At 42.9% G+C, this 27,484-nt stretch overlaps 1 protein-coding gene across 4 annotated transcripts in view; it reads left to right on the forward strand.

Moving 5' to 3' along the window:
* Positions 1 to 15,953, forward strand: part of CDK5RAP2 (CDK5 regulatory subunit associated protein 2) — a 101,598-nt gene extending 85,645 nt beyond the window's left edge. For 3 of the 4 annotated variants that reach the window (XM_054007341.1, XM_054007343.1, XM_054007345.1), the window contains 7 exons: positions 2,345 to 2,593; positions 4,296 to 4,430; positions 4,538 to 4,797; positions 7,471 to 7,617; positions 9,907 to 10,045; positions 13,563 to 13,609; positions 15,854 to 15,953. In XM_054007341.1, the coding sequence (XP_053863316.1) occupies positions 2,345 to 2,593; positions 4,296 to 4,430; positions 4,538 to 4,797; positions 7,471 to 7,617; positions 9,907 to 10,045; positions 13,563 to 13,609; positions 15,854 to 15,913 (1,037 nt within the window). In that variant the 3' untranslated portion in view covers positions 15,914 to 15,953. The remainder of the gene's footprint in view (positions 1 to 2,344; positions 2,594 to 4,295; positions 4,431 to 4,537; positions 4,798 to 7,470; positions 7,618 to 9,906; positions 10,046 to 13,562; positions 13,610 to 15,853) is intronic. The other variant, XM_054007344.1, reaches the window with a different exon arrangement.
* Positions 15,954 to 27,484: the final 11,531 nt, after the last annotated feature.

A 27,484-nucleotide genomic window follows, 5' to 3' on the forward strand; every position in this document is an offset into this window, starting at 1 on the left:
GAACAGAACCGGACCCAGAACTGATCCCTGCAGGACCCCACTGCTTATGCCCTTCCAGCATAACCGTGAACACTGATAACTACTCTCTGGAAATGGTTTTCCAACCAGTTTTGCCTCCACCTTATAGTAGCTCCATCTAGGCTGCATTTCCTTAGTTTATTTATGAGAAGATTATGTGAGACAGTATCAAAAGCTTTACTAAAGGCAAGATATACCACGTCTACCACTTCCCCCCATCCACAAGGCTTGTTTCCCTGTCAAAGAAAGCTATCAGGTTGGTTTGACACAATTTGTTTTTGACAAATCCATGCTGACTGTTACTTATCTTATCTTCTAGATGTTTGCAAATTGATTGCTTAATCATCTTTCTGGATACAGAAGTTAAGATGATTGGACTGTAATTTCCTGGGTTGTCTTTATTTCCCTTTTTATAGATGGGTACTATATTTGCCTTTTTCCAGAGTTCTGGAATCTCTCCCATCTTCCATGACTTCTCAAAGATATCCATTAATGGCTCAGATATCTCCTCAGTCAGCTCCTGTTGGTAGTTTAGGCTTTCTCTACACTACACAGCTTTTAGCTATGTGGCTGTGGGCTAAAAGTCAGGCAGGGTAAACGCTGTTTGTCGGCACTTTTGCCGACAAAATACTTCCACCCACATCTCCTACATTGTGTCAGGGACAGTGTGCTGCTGGAGGTACTATCCTTAGACTCATAGACTTTAAGGTCAGAAGGGACCATTATGATCATCTGGTCTGACCTCCCGCATGATGCAGGCCACAAAGCCGTCCCTACCCTTTCCCTTGACTCTGCTGTTGAAGTCCCCAAATCCTGTGGTTTAGAGACTTCAATTAGCAGAGACTCCTCCAGCTAGCGATCCCTGCCCCATGCTGCGGAGGAAGGCGAAAAACCTCCAGGGCCTCTGCCAATCTACCCTGGAGGAAAATTCCTTCCCGACCCCAAATATGGCGATCAGTAAAACCCCGAGCACGTAGGCAAGATTCTCCAGCCTGACCCTCATTAGCCATTATACTATTTACCAGTGATGGCACGCTGTTCCTTTGACTAAAATCATGTTATCCCATTAGACCATTCCCTCCATAAACTTATCTAGATTAATCTTAAAACCAGACAGGTCCTTCGCCCCCACCGTTTCCCTCGGAAGGCTGTTCCAATATTTCACCCCCCTGACGGTCAGAAACCTTCGTCTAATTTCAAGCCTAAACTTCCCCACGGCCAGTTTATATCCATTCGTTCTCGTGTCCACATTAGTACTAAGCTGGAATAATTCCTCTCCCTCCCTGGTATTTATCCCTCTGATATATTTAAAGAGAGCAATCATATCCCCCCTCAGCCTTTGAATGGTATGTAAAATTGAATCCCTGCCCACTTGTGCTTATTAAAGCTGTAGGGGAAGGGAATGAAACCTACCTGACTGCTTCTTCCACCTTCCAGGAGCAAGGGGGCAGAAACCCTTCTGAATGAACAGCACATTGGTGGAGGTACGGAACAGCCCCAATTTTCATTGCACGCTTCCTTCAAAATCCAATGGAAATCCTTGCAGAAATTAATGCTGTTCTTTGCTATGTTAACTTGAATCCCCTTTATAGTTTGGTTTAGTGCCCAGCTGCAGCAGAAGAACCCAGTTGCAAAGAGACAAAGGGAGACATCTAGAGGGGTTGACTCAAGGATAGAACTAAATTTCTCTGCAGAACCTGCAACATCCATGTAATTAGAGGATTACAGCAAACTTCCTCCTCATGCAGCTGCAAACCCCTTCCTGATGGGTGGAGAACCTTTTTGGATCTTAAAGTGCAGGACGTCAGGAAGCCCCTTTTGTGCTTTGCCCGTGCTATGAAAGGGAAGAACAGTGCCCTGAGAGTTTGTCAGTTTCAGGTTGGTTCCTCTAGTTGCCAGGTGATCACAATTCCCTTTGTCCCTTGTGTGAAATAAAATTATCAATTGTACTCCATCCCTTCTCCTCATGCCAAGATTACCCATTCCTTTTTTTTCTTCCCCCCAACTGTGCATTAATGCACTTCAGATTTTATAAATCCTTTCCATTCTACTCTCTTATTATGCATCATCTTGCTTTTGGCGTGCGACTTATTAGCTTTTATGGACAAAGTGAAAAATAATTTTCAGCTCTTATTAAATCGTTTGAGGGTAGAAGCAATTAAAATTTCCTTTTTTTTTTTTTTTTTTTGTCAAACCACTATCTTAATACTGTTTGTAGTTAATTCTTAATATTGAGAATAAAGCTGGCTATAATTTACTTGCTAAGCATTTTGATAATGTCTAACGTTATTTTAATTGTTAACAATGTTAAGTGCTTCTTTTAAAGACATCTTGGATCCTGGACATGAAGAATTCCGAAAAGATCAAAATAATCCACTTGACTTACATGAACTATTGACTGAAATACAGAGTTTGCGAGTGCAGCTTGAAAGAAGCATAGAGACAAACAAGACTTTGCATGAAAAATTGGAGGAGCAGCTTTCAAAAGAAAAGAGAGAAGAAGCGGCCTCCGTGTCAGCTGTGAATATCAACTACCTTTTAAAACGAGATTCACAGCATTATACAGGAATGAATGGTACTGTGCAGTACTTGCTTTTATAACACTGTATAGAAACCTGTGCCGTGTTCTTCAAAGATTCCTCTTTCTCCTAAAGCCTTATATGACATCAGCTACGTTATTTGGGAGCTGTCCATCAGCTTTTCAAATCTCTTCCCGTTTAGAGTTATTAGTGCATGCAGAGGTGAAACGAACACTGTCTGTTAGCCTCTAACTGTCAGTTCTTTTTCATTCAGAAAAAGGTTTGCAGATGATCTCTGGAATGGAAGGATGACTAGGTTAAGTTTCCATAAATTTTGCTTACTTGGTGGTTCTTTATTTAATGCACAGCTCTATAGCATTTACTAGAGGTGGCCGTGCATTACTCAAGAATGATCGGTGAGTGCACTGGCTGGTCTTTGTATAAATCAGCTGTTCCCTTTATACCCTGAGGAGTATTTTATCTTTATTTGCACTGGTATTCAGTAATAGCATTGTAACAAATCAGAATTCAGGGGACAATGTAGTGAAGTGTTTTACACAGAGGGTACAGAAGGCACAAGGATCCTGGGCTCCTTTATGTCCCTCATGGACCCTGCACTTAGGAGAGCACAGACTGTTTCCCCTAGTGCCCTGCTGGCACAAGTCACCCAATAAAGAAACTTTCCTCACACTAGCCTGCCTGAACACCCCACTGCATACAAAAAGCAGGTCACACCAGCCACCGGGGGATTGGGAGAGTTTCTGAAGCAGCAGGGCTCTACACACACACACGCATCCATGTGGGTCTATCTAGCCCAATCTTACTTGTACTCTGTATAAGTTATACAGATTCTCATCCAATCACCAATTACAAACCTCTCACTGACTTATGGACTGGACGTCATCTCCGCACCTCCCCAAACACCTATGAGAAAAGACAATGGCAGATTTTATTCCACCTCCATGTGAGGAAGACCCTGAATGCAGCAGAACCAGAATTCTGTGCAGGGTTTTCCCTGCATGCAGACAGCACCTAGACTACTGTAACATTTTCTACATGGGCCTGCCCACTTGGGGCCACTCAGAAGCTTAAGTGGGTGCGAAATGTTGCTGCTCACTTGCTGAACAATACTATAGGTCGTGCAGGGAGCCCATAACACCAACAAGTGCACTGGTTCTAGATAAATTTCTAGGTGTAGTCCTAGATGCTGGTCTTGACTAATATCAGCCTGAATGATTAGAGACCTGCTTATCTGAGACACCATTACTTTCTGCCATAGCTGAGACTGGAGGGTTGGGAGGGAAGGATCAAGATGTGGGTTATTTGAGTGCAGACAGGGTAGTCTATGAAGGCTCTGTGCCAAGGCCTGGATTTCTTAGCCTTCTGGCCATGGTCCAGTGGCTGTTTTTTCTCATAGGCATTTGGTGGGGGGAGGGAGGGAGATGATGGCAATAAGATCTTATGATGGCTGGGCAGAGTGCTTTTCTTTTTGTGGAGTATCAGTGAGAAGTTTGTAATTGTTGATTGGATGAGAATATTTTACTGATGCATTTCCAGTGATTAGATTTTTGAGAGGTACCCAGAGAGTATGTGCTAGAGAAATAAATATATGCATGCCCTGAGTACTGGAGAGCTCCGCTTTACGGGGACACCTGCTGCTGAAATACTCAGATTTGGGGAGTAGGGCCAATGAGAACTTTCTACTGAAAGTATGTTACCTGCTTACTGATGCACTCTCTTTCTGTTCTGGATGTATAGAGGTTGGCCACAAATTCTCTGCTCCAAGCAGTAATGTATGTGAATTACAAAATCGTGGACATGGCACATCACCAGGAAAAGCAGGTACACCCAAGGACAAGAACACCATAAACAAGCAAATGTTCTGTATCTCAGGTTTGCCTTTTGAGATTGAGTGCAGTATAAATTACTTCCACGTTTTGAAAGGATCAGGCTTTAAAAATTAAGTTAAACTTATTCCCCCCCCCCCCCCCCCATTTTAGAGACACAACTAGCAGCTAAAGAAGATTTAGACCGCTCTTCACGGTGCAGTAGCAGCTCATCCACTGGCACATCATGCACTCCTCGTCTTGTTCCCGGTCATCGTATGTGGGCAGACAAAAATGGACGCCATATCCTTGGCTTGATTGAGGATTATAATGCTCTACGGAAGCAGATCTCAGAAGGGCAAAAGCTGGTATCTGAAATGGAGGCTCCTCTTAGAGAGATGACTGGGATGGAAAACCTGGAACCTGGAGTAAAGGTACACATGGAGAATGAACGGGGGAAATGAATTTGCCTAGTGTTGTAAAACGTATAGATCAGATAAATGAGCTTCCCTAGAACAACTCTGCCAAAGCACCTCAGCCTTGACATGTACTACTCCTAGGTCCCTTCTGAACACAGACGGTCAGCTGCATGCTGATTTAATGAGACGTGGACAAGTGATCTCCTCCTAGTCCTGTGTGAACAATCTCATTTTTATCTAATGACAAGTTTCAGAGTAACAGCCGTGTTAGTCTGTATCCGCAAAAAGAAGAACAGGAGTACTTGTGGCACCTTAGAGACTAACAAATTTATTAGAGCATAAGCTTTCGTGGACTACATCCGAAGAAGTGGGCTGTAGTCCACGAAAGCTTATGCTCTAATAAATTTGTTAGTCTCTAAGGTGCCACAAGTACTCCTGTTCTTCATTTTTATCTGTGACTCTAAATGGGTTTTAATCTATGTGTCTCACAGGTGAAACTACTGCTTCAAAATAGAAGTTAGGATTTATTAAATTGGAAATATAATCAGAAATCAGATAATAAAAACATGAAGACAAACCATGTTAAAGTGGAGTGAAGGTGCAAAAGTCAGACTTTGCATTCCGCAGGAAATTTCAGAACAATAAGTAGAATTTTCAAAATCCCTGGGGAGAGGAAAATCTGAACGTTTTGTTTTGAAATAATTGGAACATTTAGTTTTGAAAATTTCAACAGCAAAAAAAAGTTGAATGTGGAAATTCAAGCCCCAGTTTCCTGGCTCAGCCATGACTCCTTAGGTGTTTAGGTTCCCCATTGGGATTTCGTAATTATTCCGAAACAGAGTATTACAAACTCAGGTAATTCAGATTTAAGGTAATTTAAAAGAAATCCAAACCTGTCAAAGTACAGAAATGCAAAATTAAAGTTGATTGGGTGCCTTAACTCTGCCCTGTAATGACTCCATGAAATAACCATGCAATTATGATTGATACATATTAGTGGTCGTTGTCGCATACTAAGTGAAATCAATTTTTGAATAAACGGTATTTGCGCCCCACCCCCCCCCCCTTTTTTTTTTTTTTTTTGGTGTCAATTGAGTATAGGTGGGAAATCAGCAGCTAGTCTAACTACTTGTAAAAAATACCCACTTCATCAGGCGCATGTAGGGCAGGTAGATGTCAAAATCCCACACAACTGACGAAGTGGGTATTCACCTTCACCTACGAAAGCTTATGCTCCAATACATCTGTTAGTCTTTAAGGTGCCACAGGACTCTTTGTTGCTTTTTACAGATCTAGACTAACACGGCTACCCCTCTGATACTCTAACAACTTGGGAATTTCCCAACTGGTCAAGTTTCAGTTTTCAAGATACACTGTACTGTGTATTCATCAGGCTTCCAGTTGTAGCATACTGATATGGAGTTATCATGTATGGGCCATACTCCTAGATATAATAATCTATTGTGCTTTTTCGTTAAATAATCCAAATGCTTGGTTTGATGTATTGTAGGAGGAATATGTTGTATTGAGTTTTTCCACCACTTTCCCTTTTATTCAAAAGAAGAAAGGGTGCTTGATTGACTATGTAGAATCTTGGACACTGTTCATATCCGTTACTAGATTCAGTTAATAGACTACCTACGTTAAGGTTGTAGAAAAATCCCTGCTGGCCTTTAAAAAAGGGGGAATAATTATATCCTGTTAAAATTGCAGTGCTTCTTTTTACCAGTTTCATATTAGCAAAGACATTGAATGTAGAGCCCATAACAATTCTGAACATTTTTTCAGGCATTGTATGTGAGCTTATACACTATAGCGATGTCTGCATGACACTTACGACTCTCTGAAGTTTCTCACATTTTCAGATGACCTAGTTAAGATACTAATAATGACTGAAGAAGTAATCTCCCAGCATGATTGTAACTTGTTTTGTTGGTGTAAAGATAAAAGCAATAAGTTTCACAATTTGCAGTCTACCACCAAGCTTTACATCTCTGAAGTTTCAAACTACTTAGCAAATGGGATATTTTACATGACAGGAGGCTTGTTGTTAGATAACAATGCTAAATAAGCATTCACATGGCATGCTGGATGTGGGAAGGCAGAACAAATGCTTTTCTCCCACTTCCCCCACTTTGCCATCACTTTGGTAATTCATTTGCTCCCCATGCATTCTTTCCCTCCTCTCTTCCCTTTATTTCACATCTATGCATTTTTGTCAATTTGGTTTTCTCATCTGTCAGCAGAGGAAAACATTTTATATGTGCCTTGTTAGTTATTTTAGCATTAAATGGAACAGTTTAAAGGGTCTGCTAAGGAAGAAACATCTATATTGCTTAAATTGATGTCTGGAGTCATTTGACTTTCAAATAGCATGCCATGAAATGCAAATCGGGAAGGAAAAGAGATGCCAAGTATTTTCCACATCATAGCAAATACATTAAATGTAGCCCATTATTAATCACTATTATTGATTAGGATAAATCCCTCCACCCCCTCCCCATTTTTGAAAAATGTATAATTCAGCACTCTCTCTCAGCTATTAAATTAGTTTATCCTGGCACACAATAGCTTTGTTCTTCATCTTAAACATGAAATTCATAGGTACTGGATTTATACCTTTAATTAAAACCTACATTTTTATAATCTTTTAAAGATAAATATCATGTTTCTAATCCTACTGTACAGGTTCCCGACCAGGAATCACTGAATATCTTTTCTGCAAACATTCACACGGTACAGCAGAATTTAGAAGAGGCTGCACGTTTATTGAAACTTCTCTGGAGAGTTTCACTTCCTATGAATGTTGTCCACAGTACTGCTCACTGCAGTCAGGTACAATGTTGTTTCAGTGTGAAGACAAAAGCAATGAACCATTCAGAGGTTGTTCTGAAAGTTACATAAGATGGTCATATATGAATCATGAATTTATTTTGAAGGTTATAAACCAGGAATGGGCAAGCTGCAGTCTGTGGCCACATTCACCTTTAATATGCAGCTGTAGCCTACGAAGATTTTAAGACCAAATGTGTGATAGTGATAGCCTCATGATCTGAGCCAACTCTACTTAGATCAAAATGAAGCATTGCATGCTGTGGACTGTAGTCACCCCAGGGTGGAGATCCATAGTAAGATAAGAGCTCTCATCTGCTCTATTTTATGCAAATTAGATGTTATCCTTGGGTTCCAGGCAAATGGACTTTCAGCTGGAAAAAATCTGGAAACCCCATTATCAATCCATACTCAGTCTGATTTATATATTATAGTAACACAGTAAGAATCTCCTTTCCAGTTAATGATAAGCTCTCTATCTCATGGCTTTGATGTAATCAGAGGGCTATGTTTCACCTTCATCACTGGGACATCTGATCTGTAAAATAGAACATTTTTTAAAGTGCAACAAAACCCCAAAACAACTTTTATAACCTTTTTAACCGAAAAGGATTGCACTATGGAAATCGTGCACTATGGAACTAACGTAAACGGAATGCATAGATACATGTCAGAATATCACCACTCAACACTGAACTGTTCCAAGCTAAAAATCAAATTGTGGCTTTAAAATTAATTTTTTTTCTCCTGAATGTTGTGTGTGTGTGCGCGCGCGTACGCGCGTGAGAGAGAGACAGAATATTACTAAAAATAAATGTGTTGGAAGGCAAAGGTTATTTTAATAACATTATTTTGTTAAAATGTTGCACTATCTTTTAAAAAATTATAAACAAATGTAAATTGTGCTGTCCAGTATATCACTTGAGTTATGATTCTGTAGTTAGTGATGCTATCAGAAATCCTTGAAGGGGTGTGTAACTCAGCTAGTACCATGTGTGTTTAAATGTTGTGTTCGTTCTCTGTGCGTTTGTGTGTCTATATATAGGTGTGTGTGTGTCTATCAGCCGGTCTGTCACGTATTAGCCTATACTGCAACACATGTGCATACTTGTCTGAACATACATGTATATTTCTGCACATGTATAGACAAATTCACATACTATATGCATACACCACTGTCTCTCAAAATACACCAGATACAGAAAAAACTTAATTTGCATGCACATCCAAACCATGATGATAAAGATCAAGGCCTGCTCAAAATCTGTCCCCATATGTTCAAGAGAGCTCAGCTTCCAGGGGGGCACCTGAATAGAGGCCAGATTTCCAAGAGAGCTCCTGACCCAACATGCGGAGTTCTCTTGGAAATCTGGCCACTTACTTTGGTGCCTAAATGGGAGATGAGCTCTTTGGAAAAATTTGGCCCTCTATGTTTGATCCTAAAAGGCACTGAGCACCCAACACCTTGTGTGATTCTGCAGGAGCTGTGGTGAGTGATCAGTGCCACTGAGGAGCGAAATGCTGGATGAGAATTCCAAGAAACATAAAACAAAGTTCAACAAGTGACACAATGCAAGTACTGCTTGTACTTCAAGCTGGAGTTTGTGCAAGGATCCAGATCAGTGACACTGGCAAGTGACCATGGCGTTCTGTTTAGTAGCCCTGTCCCAGAGGATAATAATCGCACCAAGATGATGAAAATGAAGCCTTTAAATAAACAGGACAGATTGTAAACTAATCTTGCAATCACACTGCTCCTATCACTGTTACGATGCATTCAGATCCTCTGATTAAAAGCCATTTTATATATATATATATATATATATATATATATATAAAATATGGAAAGCAGTAGTACACAGTAGACCGGGTTTCCCAACTGTGCTCCACGGACTACTTGTAGCCTTTTGAACACTTGCTGGTCACACGGTATTGGCTTGCCTTATAGTTTCCAGTGGAGACAAAAGAACTGATGGGAATGGAAGATTAAATAAAGAGCAGCCGTAGACAGTGGTGTTAGACTTTTCCCAAAAGGCTAAAACATTAATTGCATTAAAGACAACTAAAAATACACAAATACTTCCCTCAAATGAGTTTTCGGTGTAAGCAGTTGCTCTAGTTGCCTCTTGAATGTTTCGTGATTACAGATGGTGCAGTTGAGATTGGGAGGGGAGGTGGCCATGACACTCTCTATGAAGAAGTTTCAAGGCTCTTTCACTAAATTGTTTAGCAGTTAACTATATGCTGTAATCTATATAAGAATTCTGAAGTCATTATGTTCTTTCAATGTAGGATGAAGGAATGAAAACAGAAATACTTAGACTCCATAAGAAATTGTCTGAGCAGGAGAAGAAGCTCCATAGTACTGTCAAACGCTTGCACTCTACAAACCAGCTGAAGGAAAACATGGAGAAAGTCATCATTGATCAGTGTTAGTGAATGATCTGTTATTAGTGCCTCAGTACCTTCTATTTTATTTCTGTAGATGGTTAACTAACTGAAATGAAATGAACGAAGAAACTGTTTTTAGTATGAAACTACTGTTGAATATATTTAATAGCTAGTATTAAATACTTCCTGGACTCCAAAGTATATGCTATATAAAGCTTGAGGCTTTGTTCAGCGAGGAAGAAATTTATCCCCATGCATAAGGCAGGCCGGCACATAGCTCTATGTACCATGTCACTCCCCTAACTTAAGTGTCATGTAGGGACTTGTGCAGGCCTGTTGTAATGGGCTGAAATTTCACCCATAACCCATTGTTGTATGATCCTCAATGTCTAAATGAAATAACTCAGATTCGTTTTATGTACCAGTTTCCTATCTGCAAGGATGTCTATTAAGGGGAAGCAATTTTTTTCTCTAGTTCATTACATTTCTGTGGCCCTTTACCTCTCAAAATAGTGATCCTACCAGAGTCCTAGTAAACCTAGAATTAGTGAGAGTTTTCTGGTGTGTTTACCTGTTGCACATCTATCACAGTAGCTGGGAATAGAGTTGCTAGTCAAAGAGAGGTGCCACAAGCAGCAGAATCGACCATGTGGAACATCATGGGAAGAGATGTCAACTCTCTAGACTGTATTAGAGGATTGCAGAAGAATTAAAAAGGACTCAGAGGATGGGGAGCTTACTACTAAGCATGGCAGTCCTGATAGGAAAAACTAGGACAGGCTGTAAAATGAAATTTCATTCTTAACAGCCATGTCCAGAGACTTATATGAAACATGAATTAAATCACCCGCTTTTAATGTAGCTTCCAAAAATTTGTCAGATCTGCATATTCTGTAGTTGTATCAAACACTAAACACAGTCCAGTTCCAACACAAAAGCACACCGTTCAGGAACCTTAACTATTACACAAGTACAGCCACCAACTTGAACATTCAAAACCAGGAAATGTACAGGTATGGCAGATGCACTACAAAGCAACTAAACAATTTATATCAAGCGCAGTCTTTAACCAGCCCTATTTAACTCATGCGCCATTCACCACCCAAACTAACCTCCAGTACAACACCCTTAACTCTGACCTGTGGTTACTGGCTTACAGTCTTCAGTGTTTTGTTTGTTTTATGCCTGCCACTTCCCCACCTGCTCCCTCCCCCCTTCGCTCAGTGAATTGGCAATAACAAGCCTTCAAGAGAAGTTGGCAGTCCCACTCTGCTCATCCCTTGGACAGTAGAGAGGCTCCTACATCCTGCCATTTGTTCTTTAAGCCCCACTATCCCCAAGCCACTAAATGATTCTCTTTTGACGACTCTCATTGATTAGCAAATAGGCAATAGGGAAGGAAGCGGGGAAGGAGACTTTTGGCTTAAGAAAATTGTAGTCCCATGTGCACACACTAGTGCATTTGATAAAGCTACAAAACTGTAGAAAGGATTTACCTTTACAATTTGGTGGGATTTTTTTTAAAGGTGAAAGTAAAGCAAAGAAGTTTACATGTTACCCACCAATGGTCTGATTGGTGAGGAACCCATCTAGTCCCAAGATACACTTTCATTGGCAGAGTCAGATTGCATCTGCTAGCTGCGCAATGCCAGGTGAACATACTATGGGCTACAACCCTTCTGCTTCAGGACCTCATCTATTCACCAGCAGGGAGCGGGAAGGAGCCACTTCTCCCCTCTCTCCGTACTATATTATTGCACATTTTGGTGCATCATGGACTAGATGGCTCACAGGTCTCTTTCTGCATGACATAGTAGCAGCTTCACTATTACTTTCATATACGCTAAATTCTGTCCATGTATGGAATTTAATATTTTTGATTTGGAAAAAAATCTAGTTGTGTCAGGTAAAATGAATTTACTAACAGTGCTTTATGAGCGGAGAGCACTGTGTTACACAAAGGGACCTTGTTACAATTTTCTGTAAGTTTAATTGATTATGGGAATTATGGATGTCAAGTTACCATTGCCTTTTAGAACAATTTCAGAAATGTTTCTGAATTGCATCTCTCCACAAACTCCTGACCATGCATAAAGGAAGATAGGTGAATCAGGGGAAGCTGCTAAATATTATCTTCATGCTTACAGTTCCTGTTTTAAATAGCAAGAAATCACAAGGATCAGAGTGGGTGACCTTGCCTTCCAGCTCATGCTCCACAATCCAAATTCCTGCTAGCTGGGTAGCACCCCTAAAAGTCTACAGCCTGCTTCAAGTCCCCTAGCACTATTAGCTTGAATATTCCTAAAAATGTTTAGAGGCCCAGATAGGCACATTCTCATGGCCTCTCTTACACGTCCTTAGGATGAGAGAACTCTGCTTATAAACCTCATCTGAACATATAACCACGCAGAGCCAATTGCTGCAATCTGCCAGGGCTAGAATTATCTCATGTCAGCTCGATCCTTGGAGTTGGTGGGTTCTTATTATTGTAATGAAAAAGCTTTATTATGCCTAAATGGTTTATTTTATTTTTTTTAAGACTGGAATATTAAACTGAACAGCATTTTTGAGCAGTTGAGCCGAGAGCTTAGAGAATCACATTTTTAACCTGGCATTTCAAAGATCAGTTCTTTATACAAACAACCCCCACCCCAGTCTTAGGTCTTTTTCTCTCTCTCAGGGGCTAACTAACCAGATTAATAGATAAAAACTTGGAACCTTTCAGAACAAGCCACTCTTGCATGATTTCTCCAGGGGGTATATAGGCTGTCATGTCCTTGAACTGCCAGTTCCTTCATGCTGGAGGAGCTGGCTTACATATTTTGCCATCTGTCCTTCCCACTGCCGCGCCCCCCCCCCAATATCTTTCCTCTGTCTCACAGAACTGATTTTAATTGGGTCATGCTCCATCTCCCCTTTCCATAGACTTTGACTTCCATGGGGGCTGTATTAAGCCCTTACAACATAAGCTTCTTGGGGCAGGCAATCCATTTGATCAGTATTGTAGAGGGCTGTGCACATCTACGGCGCAAAATAATAACGTTTAAATACAGTGTTGCAATATACATGTTGTTACACGGTTAGTCCCTGTTATGGGGGGGAGTATTTTAAAAGTTTTCACCCTTTTGTTCTGTATATCTGACAGACAGAATAGACGGGTGGACCGAGCACAGGCCTGGGAACTAGGCAATCATGAGTTCTAGTTCTGGCATTGCCACTGACTGCCCCTATGGTCTTGGGCAAGTTACTTAGTTGCTGTGTAGCTGTTTATGAAATTATACCCACATCCCAGGGTCGTTGTAAGCTTACTCAGTGTTTGTACAACACTTTATATCATCAAGGGATGTCAGTTCTCTTAGGTTTTGATAACTAGGTTGAAGTGGCCAGGGGAAAAAGGTGGATTATTAGCCTTGATGGGCTGGGTGGTGGGTCATTTGCCCACTTGGTAGGTTTTGGTGTGTATTTTTACTATTTTTTAACAGCCCATCTAATAAATGCAAAGAAAGAAGTGTAAGTGCTAAGTAGTATTGTGTCTAATCTATACTCTCTCTTTGCAGTGGCTTTAACCCATGATGTTTTAAAGAAGGCTAGAGGAAACCTAGAAGTAAGTAAAATCTGTTTACATTAAGTGCCCTGTGGTACATAGTACTATATATTAAATGTACTTACAATAGCAAATTGCCATGTTAGTAATATACTTTGCAGCATTACTATCAGTTGTTTGGTTTGTATTTCCCACTGGCCTGGTGTAAACATGAAGGGTTGGTTACATTCATTTAATACATTTTCCTTAATATTTAATGTTTAAATGTTAAAATTTAAATTGCACATTATAATGAGGCTTGAAAGGATTAGATTTTGTCGGTAAATGTCAATTTGTCTTACTTTTCACCGGTTTGTGTGTGTATTTCCATCAATCTAAATTTACAGATAGGCAAGGTAAGAAAAATGCTGCTTTGAGAACTGACTAGCATTTGTTTTAAGGATATTTACCTTGCAAATGTTGACATGGTTATGTTTTATAGTTATAAAGCTTTAATGTTTTGAGTCTCAATATCTACTGTCATTAAATAATTGATGAATCCCCCCCCCCCAAGAATTCCCAACCAGTAAGATTATTTTAAAGCATTTTTTTAATTTTTATCAAACATCTGTCAAAATTATAAAAAACATTAAAGTCAGATTCTGCCAATCCTACTTAGAATGAGTGTTTACCGGGTAACTGGCTCATAAGAACATAAGAACGGCCATACTGGGTCAGATCAAAGGTCCATCAAGCCCAGTAGCCTGTTCTCTGACAGTGGCCAATGGCAGGTGTCCCAAAGGGAACGAACAGACAATTAACATCAAGTGATCCATGCCCTGTCACCCAATCCCAGCTTCTGGCAAACAGAGGCTAGGGACACCCTTCCTGCCCAATAGATTCATGGAAGATAGGTCCATCAATAGCTATCTAGATCCCTTTTGAACCCTGTTATAGTATTGGCCTTCACAACACCCTCTGGCAAGGAGTTCCAAAGGTTCACAGTGCATTGGGTGAAATAATATTTCCTTGTGTTTGTTTTAAACCTGCTACCTATTAATTTCATTTGGTGGCCCCTTGGTCTTGTATTATGAGAAGGAGTAAATAATACTTCCTTATGTACTTTCTCTATATCACTCATGATTTTATAGACCTCTGTCATATCCCCCCTTAGTTGCCTCTTTTCCAAGCTGAAAAGCCCCAGTCTTATTAATCTGTCCTCACACGGAAACTGTTCTATACCCCTAATCATTTTTGTTGCCCTTTTCTGAACCTTTTCCAATTCCAATATATCTTTTTTGAGATGGGGCGACCACATCTGCCCACAGTATTCAAGGTGTGGGCGTACCATGGATTTATATAGCGGCAACATGATCTTTTCGGTCTTATCTATCAGGCTCAACCCTGTCTCCTTGCTTATGCCTTTTGTAGCTTAGTCCTCCTATCCTTTTCCACCTCATCCAGTTGTTCATAGTCAGCACAAGGCCGCAGTCCGGTAACCTAACTTCCAATGCTCTATCCTATCTTCTGCCCAAGCTCATGAAGAAAATCTTATTCTGTGCTGCCTTAGACATGTCTTAATAGTTGGCTTTGTTTTTTAAAATCTAGACCCAGTGCATAAAGCTTCTGCAAATAGACATTTGCTAATGCAACCTTTTAAATTAGTTTGAGTTTCTAAACTGTCTCCTTTTATATTCCCAGACCTGAAGAAGAGCTCTGTGTAGCTCGAGAGCTTGTGTCTCTCACCAACAACAGTTAGCCCAATAAAAAAATATTACCCACCTGCTGTGTCTAATATCCTGGGACTGACCCGCCTACAACAAAACACTGCCAACAATCCTTTCATATTTGATTTTTTTCAAGCACATTTAGACTTCACATACTAGAGCCCATAGCACAGTAACTGTCTGTCCTACTCTTCCATTCCTACCACCCTTTAATGACTCCCCTGCTTGTAAACCATTTCCCACTTTCTCCACCAACTCCCCTCCATCCTTTTACAACTCTCATCTTATGTGAATCATTCCTCCATTAGCCCCCTCACCAATGATTTCTCAAAGCTTTTTCTTACCCAGGTAGGGACAACAATATAGTATCTAGATGAGAACCTGATCATGCAAAAGGATCCTTATTCCTACAAGGAATTGTATTACGTTCAGCCGGTCTTCATGCAGAAGTAAGAGCCCATGCTTGCAGATGGTCCTTTTGCAGGATCAGGGCCCTATAGCATAAGATATGTCGATTTGGGGGCTATTCTAGATCTTGGAAAGTCCTATGTGAGTTTAAAGTGCTATGAAATTTATTAATAAGTGCTTTTCTTACCAGGTTCAGCCAGCTGAAAATCAAAAAGCAGCTTCACATACCAACAAGAAAAGGATTCTGTGAAGGAGAAAGTTCTACTAATAAAGCCTGTTCCTTCATGTGATCATTGTGTAGGCTTCTTTACAGTTTAAGCCTTAATATTGGTTGGTTTAAAAGGTTCTCTGGGCACTTCAATAGCTGACACCGTTTGACAAAACCATTGGGAAATAACTTATTTAACATAGGGTAAAGATTGGTTTTGAATATTTATTATATGAACAGGTACTGGAGCTATTGAAGAAAAGTGCAGAAAGTGTTTAAAATGGGCTCATCTGAAATTTTCTACTTTGTTATGCTGTAATTTTTTTTTTTTTTTTTTTAGTAGATGCATTCTGTTTCTTCTTGTGGTACGATATTTCCTAGTGCCTAAAAGACTTAGTCAAGGTAGTTAGCCCTCTCCAAACTTTTTACAATGAATACTTGCAGCAGGTTAACAGATTTTCTTTAGGTCGGCCTTGCATCATTGGATTTTAGGACTATGGGAAGCTTTCAGTATTTTAAAGCATTGTCAATATGTGCATGAAGGATTTTGCTGAGAGCTACCTGATGTTGAGCTAACATTCTAAAGTAGCAATTAGAATCTGATGGTAGGTCTGAAAATGTGAATTAAAATCAGACATTTGTTAAACCTGTTCATGTTAATTATTTTGTTTGCAACTCCAGAGATTTCGGAGCACTATCTAAACATAGACCAGATGTGGTCAAAGTCTTCCCAATTGTTGGCTGGGTCACTTGTTTTCTCTGAAGAAATATGGAAGCATTCCTGTCCCTCTGGTGTTCAGTAATCACTCAGAAGGTAGTTGGAATTGAATGAAACAGATCTCTGTCAACTGCCTCTGCATTACATAACACAAGCCTCTTAGTACAGTTCTTCAAGTGGAATACACGTCTACATGGGGGTGCCCAGCACGCCAAGGTCAGAGAACTTTGCTTAGTAGTAGCCGCAGGGGCAGCACTCATGGTACAGCAGCCCCTTCTCCCAGGTATTTAAGGGTAGCGCTACCTCAACCCCCCTCAGTTCCTTCTTAGCACCTGCTCCTTGAGTCAGAGCACTGTGTGGTACTGTACCTCATGCTTTTTCTGTCGGTGTTTATGATTTATAGTTCATTATAGTAATATCCTAGGTTTTCGTTAGGTAGTAATTATATACGGTTTAACCTGGTGGGATGTCCTCACTAGCTTTTAAACACTATCCATCATGTGGGGTAGCTGTCCTCAATAGTGACTCCCCCACCACACACTTAGTGTTTATGGGGCCTGCTGGAGGGGCATCTGAAGGAAGGTGCTCTATCTGTAAATTGTTCAAGAAGAGAACACAGGTGCCAAGAGACTTGTGCCTTAAGCAGCATCTTCTGGAGCAGGCCATGAGATGTGCTTTGGCCCCAGTCACACTGAGATGTTGGTCCAGGCCCACGGGTATTCCACTGCCAGGGGCTGTACTTCATTACAGAGAGAGTACATCCCCACTGTTGTCATATGTGAACGTCTCCAGAGACCCATCTCTCTTCACAGCAATCAAAAATTCCTTATTTCCTCACAATTCACTTACAAAACTGCAGCAAAATAATTTTATAGTAAAAGCCCTTGAACCCCAGCAACTATTGGGTTTTCTCTTTTACCAGCAACTTTCAGTGGGAGGTGTACTCTTACATCACACAGGTGTTTTGGAAAACCAAACCCTTGATCCTTCCGTAAGTGTCTCAATAGGAGCTAAGCTCTCTACACCTAAAATTGGGGCCAGATTTTTCAAGAGTGCTTGGAAATCTAGCCCACCAAGGGAAGTGAAATCACAAAAACTGAGTGCTGCTGTCTTTAGCTGACACCAGGGGGAAGCAAACTCATTTGGCTGCAGTGATAGGAATACATGGTAAAAATTAAAAAGTTAAAAATAAACTTTGCAAATCAAAAGGAAAAAAAAAAGCATATAGCCAAACTTGCACTTCTCTCATTGTGCTCACATCTCTTTAAAAACATTGAGTTAATTTTACTAAGTAGCTAAATTATAGACACTCAGATGTAATCAAAATCTGCTGTACATTTCAACTTTCAAAATTAATCATCCTCCGTTTTTGAGTTACAACACCTGAAAGAAACAGCTGGGCATCTATATATAGTGTACTCGTAGCTATTGGTTTGCCTGCAGCTTTTATTCACACCATCTGTATGGTTCTTATTTGCCTTCCCTTCCCCTAGATGCTCTGCCACTTTGGTCTTAACACTTCCTGCCACTCCCCCCCCCCAGAATGCTACGCCTGATCCCTGGCTCCCACCCTCAGTTGTGAGGGATGTATCCATTTTAAAAAGACATGTGCCTCTCCTAGCATTTGGATGGGGGCGGGAAAGGGGTGGGAAATAAAGCTGCTGTTGAAATTGGGTCAGCTGAAAATTCTTTTTAAATACATCATTACCTCTTTAAAAAGAGATGATCCTGAGAGATCAAAGTATTTCAATTTAATGAGAAGTTCCTCTTAAACACACACAATTTATTGGGGCAGTTTCAAAATAATTAAAAGAAAAACCTTACCAGATGGAGTGCCGCAAAAAAGACAAAACTTATGGTGTGTTAATTTTGTTTAATGAGAACCAAGTTTAAATTTTCTTTAAAAATTGTATGGGGAAAAGACAGGAGGGATAGACAGAAGGATTTGAAGAAGTCGTTTGATTTCTGAGTGCTCACCTTGCTTTTGTTTTATGCTCAAAGGAGATAGAGGACTTGGTGGCCACATGGTCTGGTAACTAGGTCACTGGACTGGAGTTAGAAGACCTGGATTCTGTGGAACATGGGCCTGAATGAGAGGCCTGATCTCAGTTGGGGCCTAGGCGCCATTGTAATACCAAAAAAAAAAAAAAAAAAAAAAAAAAAATAGTTTTTTAAATAATTTTTTCCTCTCCTCTTTAGCACATTGCAGTAATTACTATACAGCACCTCATACAGTGCGGTCCTGGTCCATGATTAGGTGCTACAATAAAATGTTACTAAGCGTATCCCGCTCCAACTCAAGTTCTTTCCTGGTACCCTTTTTAAAGCCTTCCCTTTTCAGCCACTAGATGGCAACACAATGTTACATTTGCTTGAGAAACTAACATTGAAATTAGGCTGTGAAAAAGAAGCCCTGTGTCTGCCGTTCAGCAAAGAAGTGCTGCTTTGAAATCCTCAACCACAGAGGGTTTGGTCCTACTTCTTACTCCCACCAATTTCCCCTACCAACCGTGCAGGCTCAGGCCCCTAATCATTAGAATTTCTGAAATTTAAATAGACCAACCCCCTGTCTCATGTACTTTAAAAAGACTTAGGTTTTATTTAACATCTGCACCCACATGGAGAATAATGAACCAAATACATTAGTCAAACACATCCTTGCTCAGAACCCACCTGAGCTCCTGGGGACAGGCACATACAAATATGCAGCTTAGCACAGATTTCAAAGTCCAATCTAAGTTCTGAACACTGTTCGGGGTGGGTCAAACACCCCCATCAGCTCTATTCAGTAAAGGAGCCACTTTAGAAATTAGATAGTTCTTCTCTAGCATGTCCTGTTAACCAGTGTGGTTCAACTGTGCAAGGGAGAGCAGCAGAGATCTGTCCTGTCCTGCATTAGAGGAACATATGCAGAGATCCCCTTCTGCATGGGGGTTTGAACCTGGGACAGTCAGTATTGTAGCAGAGGCTTCTTTCATGAGCTAGAAGAGCAACTCCATTAGCCAGCAGCAGCAGCCGCCTATGGTCCTCCTGGAAACCAGCCACTAAAAACGTGGGCTTATCGCTTTGCTATATCACCACACACCCAGGGTCGCTTGGGTCTTCGGGCTGCAAGAAGCAGTTCTGCAGATTTGGGGGGATTCTACCTGCCCTCTTCACTCTGTGCTGTTCCCCCCTGCACAACTCAGCTACCGGGCTAAGGAGCCAGCCCCTTTACTGGGACGGACTGTGTGGTCTATCTAGCTAAATCACATAGGGAGCAACTGCCAGTTGGCAAGCATTAATACCAACCCCTTCCTTCAATTACCTGGAAAAGGGGGCGGTATCACGTTTAGAGCTTTCTGAAGTTTTGAGCTTCTAATACCATCTGTGCTGATCCTGAAATGGCTCCTCATTCATGCTAAAGGTGAGTCTGAAATTTATTCAAATAGCTTTGTTAATAAAACTGCTGCAGACACCGCAGGGAAAAAAACCCAACAACCCACCCCACCCCACCCGGTTCTCCACCAACCATTGATTTGCTTCTCATAATAAAGGTGGTTAAATGCTCCCCTTCCCTAGAGGAGATGCTGATGTGACTCGGATAGGCACACCAGTGAAATGGAAGGACCGAAAACACAAACAGAACATTCAGTTTCCTTCTGCTGGGAAGTTTGATTTCCATTTGGATCCAAAATTAAGATGCCTAAATTGGATAAAAACCAATAAGGAATGAATTCCAAATTGGAGGCGCTCACCAATAATTTCTGCAGCCCAGGAATTCTGGTGTCTCTGGGGAGTCCATAACCTCTGCTGTGTATTCCAAATACTAGGAGGGAATTCTGTGCCAAAAAATAAGATTTGCAGAATTTTAAAATAGTGTGTGCAGAATTGTTGTCAATAAATAAGTGTGGGGAGCACAGGCCACTGGCTCATGGAGGTGTGAGATCCCCCTGAAGCCCCCCACCTTCTCCGGTACAGGGACTTGGCAGTGAGGCTGTACCTGACCCTGACACAGTGCAAGGGCTGGGCCTGCCCCAGAAACACCCTGGGGCCCTTCGCCTCTGCACCAGGTGCACTTGGTGTGGGTGGGCTGGCTCAGCCCAGCAGGATCCAAGTGTGGAGGGGCTTAGTGTGTGTGTTTGTGTATGGGGGGAATCCAGGTGGGGGGTGAGAGGTTTGTGTGGGGGGCAATCTGGGTGCGGGCGACTCAGTGGGAGATCTGGATGCACAGGGTGCTGGGGCGGGGGGGGGGGGGGGGGGGAGGTTCCCAGATGCAGGGGCAATGGGACTCTGCAGGGGATTCAGGTGAAAGTGGTGGTGTGAGGAGATGGGGCTTGGTGGCGGGGGCTCAGTGGGGCTTGCTGTGGTGGAGTCCAGGTGCAGCTGGTTGGGGTCAGTGGGGTGGGGTGGGGACGTCCAGTAGGTGTAGGTTCAATGGGCCTGACTAATGGGGGAACCCCAGCTGCCACTGAGAGGATGCCGCATGCCGGGCTCCTGCTTCCTGTCCCCTTTTCTTCTCCATCTTGGCCCCCTCCCCCTGCCCTATTCCACTCCCCCTTTGTTCCCCACTGCCTCTTACCCAGCCCCACAGCAAGCACTCCCTGGTGCACAGAGAGCAGGAAAGCTCCCAGCACACAGAAGGGGAGCAGCTGCAGAGTCCAGACAGCCTCCTTCAGCTGGGCAGCTCTGCGCTTGCAGAAATGAGGGGGGCAGTGACATATAACCCTGTGTGACCCCCATGCCTGGCCTGTTGGGGGACAACCCCCCCCCCAACTGCATCCAGGGTCATCCTCCTGCACCCCTGCAAATTGCACCCACGGTTGTTTCCCCTCCCTCCCCCCCCCACCTCCCGTGCGGCTTCTCTGCCGTTTTCTGCAGGGAAGCACAGGAATTCGGGGAGGGCATTTTCTGCAGTCCCACAGAATTCCCCCAGGAGTAAAATATTGCCACTTTTGCTAGTCAAGAATAGGTGAATTTAGACAGCATTTGGACTGTCTATTGCCCCATTGCAATGATCCCGTGCTTGCATAATCTTCATCTTTAATTTTGAATTGACCCCCCCCACACACACACACACACACATTCATAAGAGCATCGCAGCCCCTTTTGAATGTGATCTTGTGGCTTCTTTAGAAAGATATTTGTAATGATATTTCCCCCCCGACTAATGTACTTGGATAATGTATTAAACTCATTTGCCACGGCATGCATTATTCAGGAGATGCGCTTTTTAGTTTGACCCCTTTTGAGAAAGTACACCAGTTGAGTGCAGAGTCCCACAAAAAAAGCCCGAATAGGAGAATCTCCTAAACCGTGTGCATTTTTAATTTTTTTTTTAAATAAGCACACTGAAAAATTGGCACTAACTCTTGAATCCTGGACATTCAGAATTTCTCAGTGCTGCTCAACACCACACGCTCCCGAATGATGTGGATTTATTCTGCTATTGCATAAAACAGCGAGTAGCCCTAGTCATGTTCTCCATATGAATCCTAGTGATCAAAAGGGCTTGGGTGGGACTCACAAGTCTCTCTTGTGAGTCCCACCCCAGGTGGAGTGTTGCAGAGGTTAACTTACAGGCACCCTGCCCGCTAGTGGAAGTCACAACCCCACTTAGGTGCCCAGGCTCCCCCTAGCCAATAGGAAATGCTGGGGAGGGGAAGGTGGCCTAAGCCCAGCCCTCAAAGGGAGTTAGGCGTTTAACTCAAGGGTGGCACCATCCTCCACCCAGGAGTCACGGCTGCGAACCCTCTCTGGCGTTAGGTGCGCAAGCCAGAGCAGCCCTTTTACCGGGAAGGAGCTACGGGGCTAAAGCACTTGCTCAGGATTTGAGCAACCCAGATTCAACTCCCCCATCTGCCTAATATGCAGCAGGGACTTGAACTGGCGTCTCCGGTCACCCAGTTGCGTTCACTAACCACTGGCCTGAGGCAGCTGGGCACATCCTTGCTGCAGAAACTTAGGTGCCTAAAGTAGGCCCCAAACTGCTAAGTTCAAAAGATCCTCAAAACCTCCACTCAGATTTAGGTGCCTACAAAGTTAGGTGGCAACTAAGTCCCCCTTGTGAATTCCACCCTTGGTTTGCTCCATACACATCTCACACAAGCCCACGAAAGCAAAGGACTGGAAAGTTAAGCCTCTTGAACAGTTTATACCCACTCCTCCTCCCCCCCACCCCAAGCACGAACCTTCCCATTCCGGCTTCAGTCTCCTCTTTCACCCCTTCAGCCCACTACCTTCTCCCACCGTAGCAGTGGGTGTTTGGTGCAGTGCAGTGCTAGGATGGGGTGGGGTGGTTTGGTACGTCAGGGTGATAGAAGCTGGTGACAAGGAAAGGTCAGACTGCTAAGGACAAATATCAGCCGGAGCCCAATGCCAGAGCCTTCCTATTAATTTCTGATGAGGAACCAAACAAAACACTACATAAAGAAATTAACCTGTGTGAAATGTGTCTTCAGTTTTCTGTGTCACACCCACAGGCCAGCTACTTTTAGAGAAAACGAACAGGTGCCTCAGATGTGCCTCACTTTAAGCCTGTTTCAGAACGCAACCCTAACGGTGGTGCTGCTACTAACCTCCCATTATAAGACAGGTCCCAATTCCCCATTGCCTTGTGTAGCCATTTACACACCTGCACACTGGTATGGGTGAAGGGCGGATTCTGATAGAGTACAAGATGGCCTCCTCCGGGAAGGCCCGCCATGCCAACTGCAGCCAGCGGTGCTGCTTGCATGCACTTATCACAGCTCAGTCAAAGTGGGCAGTGTCTCTTCTTAGAGGAGCTGAGGTGAGAACACTTTACATGCCAGGGGTATGCCCCAGATAACATGAGCTTTTGTGACTCAAGGACTTGATTAGTGAACCCTAAGGCCTAGCCCTGACCTCCTTATTCACAGCCAGAACATCCTCCTTCCTTCTGTAATTCTACCTGCAGTGACTCTCAGGGCAGACAGCTAGGAAGCAGGGCACAAACCCCAAATTGGTTGGTGATATCGAAGTATGGAACTCACAACCAATCAAGTGGAAACCCCTCAGGACTGTAACAGTCTAACCATGGAGTTTCAGACAGTCCCCTTGCCACACAGGTGAGCCTGCCTTCATGAGCAATGGTCCCTTACATCAAGAATCACAGCAATATTCAGGTTATAGCCAAAGAACCAGTCACTGACCCCCGGGTCAATCAAATCTTTGGTCTCATACCAACAACGCTTTGTAGCCAATCCTCTATACAAGGATTTATTAATTAGGGAAAGGAAACAAGTTAGTTACAAGGTTAAAGCAAGTGAACATACGATTGCAATGCATTTGTATAGCTAAGGTCAAAAGGGAATATAGAGCTTGCTTATTATAGAAGCTTCTATGTCCTTTAAGGATAACCCAGGCTAAGCATCTCTAGCTTATGCCTAGAAAATCCTTGCCCTGCAAAGTCCAAGTGGCATAGAGTGTTTGGAGTGTTTTTATCCCCCTCCTACCATGTGCTCTGAGCTTCGAGCTCAGCTGACGGGAGGAATCCATTTGCAAGACTCATCTTCACGGGGAGTGGGTGGAGAGCAAAGTCTTTTGTCCTCTTTAATGTCTCACAGTAGTCTGGTGTCACTGGACCTTGCCTGTTGTGAAGGACACAACACCTTCTGTTGAAGATCAGCACCTCCCTCTAATATCTCTCTCCTTTCTGGTAAGTTACACAGTGACCGAGGTGCACAATAAAAACTGCTCAAATATTACCTTACAACATGGGATACAGATATTTTAGTGAGATTACTGAATGCTTGTGAGTTACTGCTGCCTGCATTAAAGTCTAAACACATGCTTAGATTTCTAATACCTATTTTAACACCACTAAAACACAGGTGAGCCAGACTGATTCCAGCCCTGTATTTGTCAGTGTTCAGTTAAGACACGGGGCTTTTGCCATGAGCTGGCACCTGATCTGCCAGCGTCATGCCTGCTCTTTCCCATGGAAGTGCTGAAAGCCTTTGGAAATGGCTTGACTTTACTGGAGGTGGCTGACTCTAAATAGCATCATTTCTCCCGTCCTGGAGTTTGGGGCCCAGCTGAAGGAGATGAACAAGCAGAGCTTGGAGATAGCTGCTCTCCACAGCCTCTTACATTTCCAAACTCATGGGGGAAAGATTGTTAGTGTTGACTCCCCACCACTTACCCCTACCCACACGTAAACTCCCTTCTGGGGCAGGTGTCTGAGGACTGGGCACAGAGAGATCACCGGAGCCAGGTTCCTGCGAAGTCAGGGTCCCAGGGAATAGTGGCAGAGAAATGTAACCACTGCTGCGCTGCCCTAAACCCATGACATTTTCCCCATGGGGTCTTGGGATGTGTGCACATTAGAAGGGCCACACAGCTGTACTACTCCTCAGGGAGTGGCCCACCTACATGGAAACCCAACACTAAGATTTATTTGGCCTTGCCTTGGTTCTAGACTAAGGGGGGATATGAGAGAGGTCTATAAAATCATGAGTGATGTGGAGAAAGTGGATAAGGTAAAGTTATTTACTTATTCCCATAATACAAGACCTAGGGGCCACCAAATGAAATTAATAGGCAGCAGGTTTAAAACAAATAGAAGGAAGTTCTTCTTCACGCAGCGCACAGTCAACTTGTGGAACTCCTTGCCTGAGGAGGTTGTGAAGGATAGGACTATAACAACGTTTAAAAGAGAACTGGATAAATTCATGGAGGTTAAGTCCATTAATGGCTATTAGCCAGGATGGGTAAGGAATGGTGTCCCTAGCCTCTGTTTGTCAGAGGGTGGAGATGGATGGCAGGAGAGATCACTTGATCATTGCTTGTTAGGTTCACTCCCTCTGGGGCACCTGGCATTGGCCACTGTCGGTACACAGGATACTGGGCTGGATGGACCTTTGGTCTGACCCGGTACGGCCGTTCTTATTATGTTCTCCGCCCCCCCCCCACTCCCTCTACTTGGGGCATGATCTGTCCCTTAATCCTTACTTAGGCAAAACTCCCACTGGCATCCCAGTGTAGAGATTTCACACCTTGGTCAGTTGTATCAGACAGCATTTCAGCTCATCGTTAACTGGGCAGACTTAGATGGAGCAGTCAGATGGAGCAGCTGCAGTTTCCAGTCGTCAACCAGCATTGTGGATGGTCGGAACAACAACTTCCCTTCTTAGGTCTCATTTTCAAATGCCTCTAATGATTCCTAGTGCTAAAAGCAGACGTTAACTGCTCCAGATAAAGGACTCAACTCCTTCATCCAGCAGCTGTAGCAGGCTCTTTTCCTGTTTGGTGGATCAGCCACTGAAGAGAGGCAGACACCCCTGCTTGAGTTATATCAGCACCTCTGAAAGCCAGGACATGTCTATGTTGTGGCTTTCACAAAACCTGGGGAAGAAAAGAGCAGTTCAGACATGAGAGTAAGGTAGAGTTAAGAACAGAATGAAAAAAAGGGGGGGGGAACAAATGTAAGGAAAGTGGGTGAAGAATAATAAATAAATAAAATACAAACGGTCAGAGAATAAATATGAAAGAGGGAAAAGGGATAAATGGAGAGGAAAGGCCTAGAGGATAAAATGGCTAGTAGGATATTCAGCCAATTATTTCTGATTCTTTGGCTTAAGCATGATTTATCACTGTAATAAATGAGTTCTTAAGACAGGTAATGTTGAGGCCAGAGCTTGGACATTATTGAGTCAAATCACGATACTAATGTTCACAAAAGCTACCTGTAGCCCAAGTCTCCCCTGTTCACACGTTCTTCCAGTCATTCAAATAAAGGCCTAGTCAGTGAATGTGCCCATGGATGTGGGGGCAGTTTCCTCAGACAGGCATGAAGGACAGGACAGGTATTATTATAGCAGTGCTGAGGGGTTTCAACCAAGATTGGCACTTCCATTGCCCTGCTCTAACCCACTGGCCAATGTGCTAGACACCCCGCTCCGTGCCTGATCCACAGAGGATGAGTGTCATTTACAGCTTCCCAGCTACGCTGTCTCACAACTTTGCTCAAGCTGGAGAGAGACACACACAGCTCTGAAGGTCTCTGGTTCAGTCCTTGGTGTGCTGGCTGAGATGGCGGTCACCACATATTACTAAGAAACGAGCCCTCCCTCAGAGGACTTACACAACAATCTACAGAGATGAAAGGTGGTGAGAAAAGTGTTTTTAGTTCCTATTTTAGTGCTGGGGAACTGAGGCACAGACACGCTAAGTAACTTGCCCAATGTCACAGGAAGCCTGCAGCAGAGCTGGGAACTGAACCCAGGTCTTTTCAGTCCCAGTGCAATGCATTCACCTCAAGATTATCCTTCCTCAAACCTTCAGTGTCTCAGAGGGATAAATGCAACAGATGGAAAGACCTATTAGATCATCCAGTCCACTCCCTCGAAGGCCAGAATTGTCCCTCAGACAATGCTCTGATCCATTATATGCTGAATGGATATTTTAAATGTACCATAACAAAAGAGGGAGGGGACAACAATGAACTGAAAAATATCCACAGCTATTAAGCCAGGTTACAATCCTTCATGATTATCGTGCTCTGCCCAACTGGTTAAGCCAGAGAGAGTCAAAGCATTTTAATACATTCTGACATAGAAAAGATTATTCAATTTCTTCCTGTTTGTTGCAAGCTTTGTTTTTATTGTCTGTTATACATTAACCGCTAGAGAGAAACAGACAGACACACACAGGAGACACACGCCCCCATCCCTCATTAGGAAGGACAATTTTATTATGGGGAAACACATACCATTGGCCTGCTGACCTTGGCCAGGGGACATGGGAGGTGGTGAGTAGAGACTCAAAAATGCTTCCCCATCCCTGTCCATCTCAAGTCTAGCGCATAAGGCTGAGGGCTGGACCAAGGGACGAGTTACAGCCTCTCCTCAGAGCCTGGTGGACATGCAGGAGTTAATAGGGCACCAAAGCAGCAT

This window comes from Malaclemys terrapin, chromosome 17, assembly GCF_027887155.1.
Source record: "Malaclemys terrapin pileata isolate rMalTer1 chromosome 17, rMalTer1.hap1, whole genome shotgun sequence".
Taxonomy (NCBI): domain Eukaryota; kingdom Metazoa; phylum Chordata; order Testudines; family Emydidae; genus Malaclemys; species Malaclemys terrapin.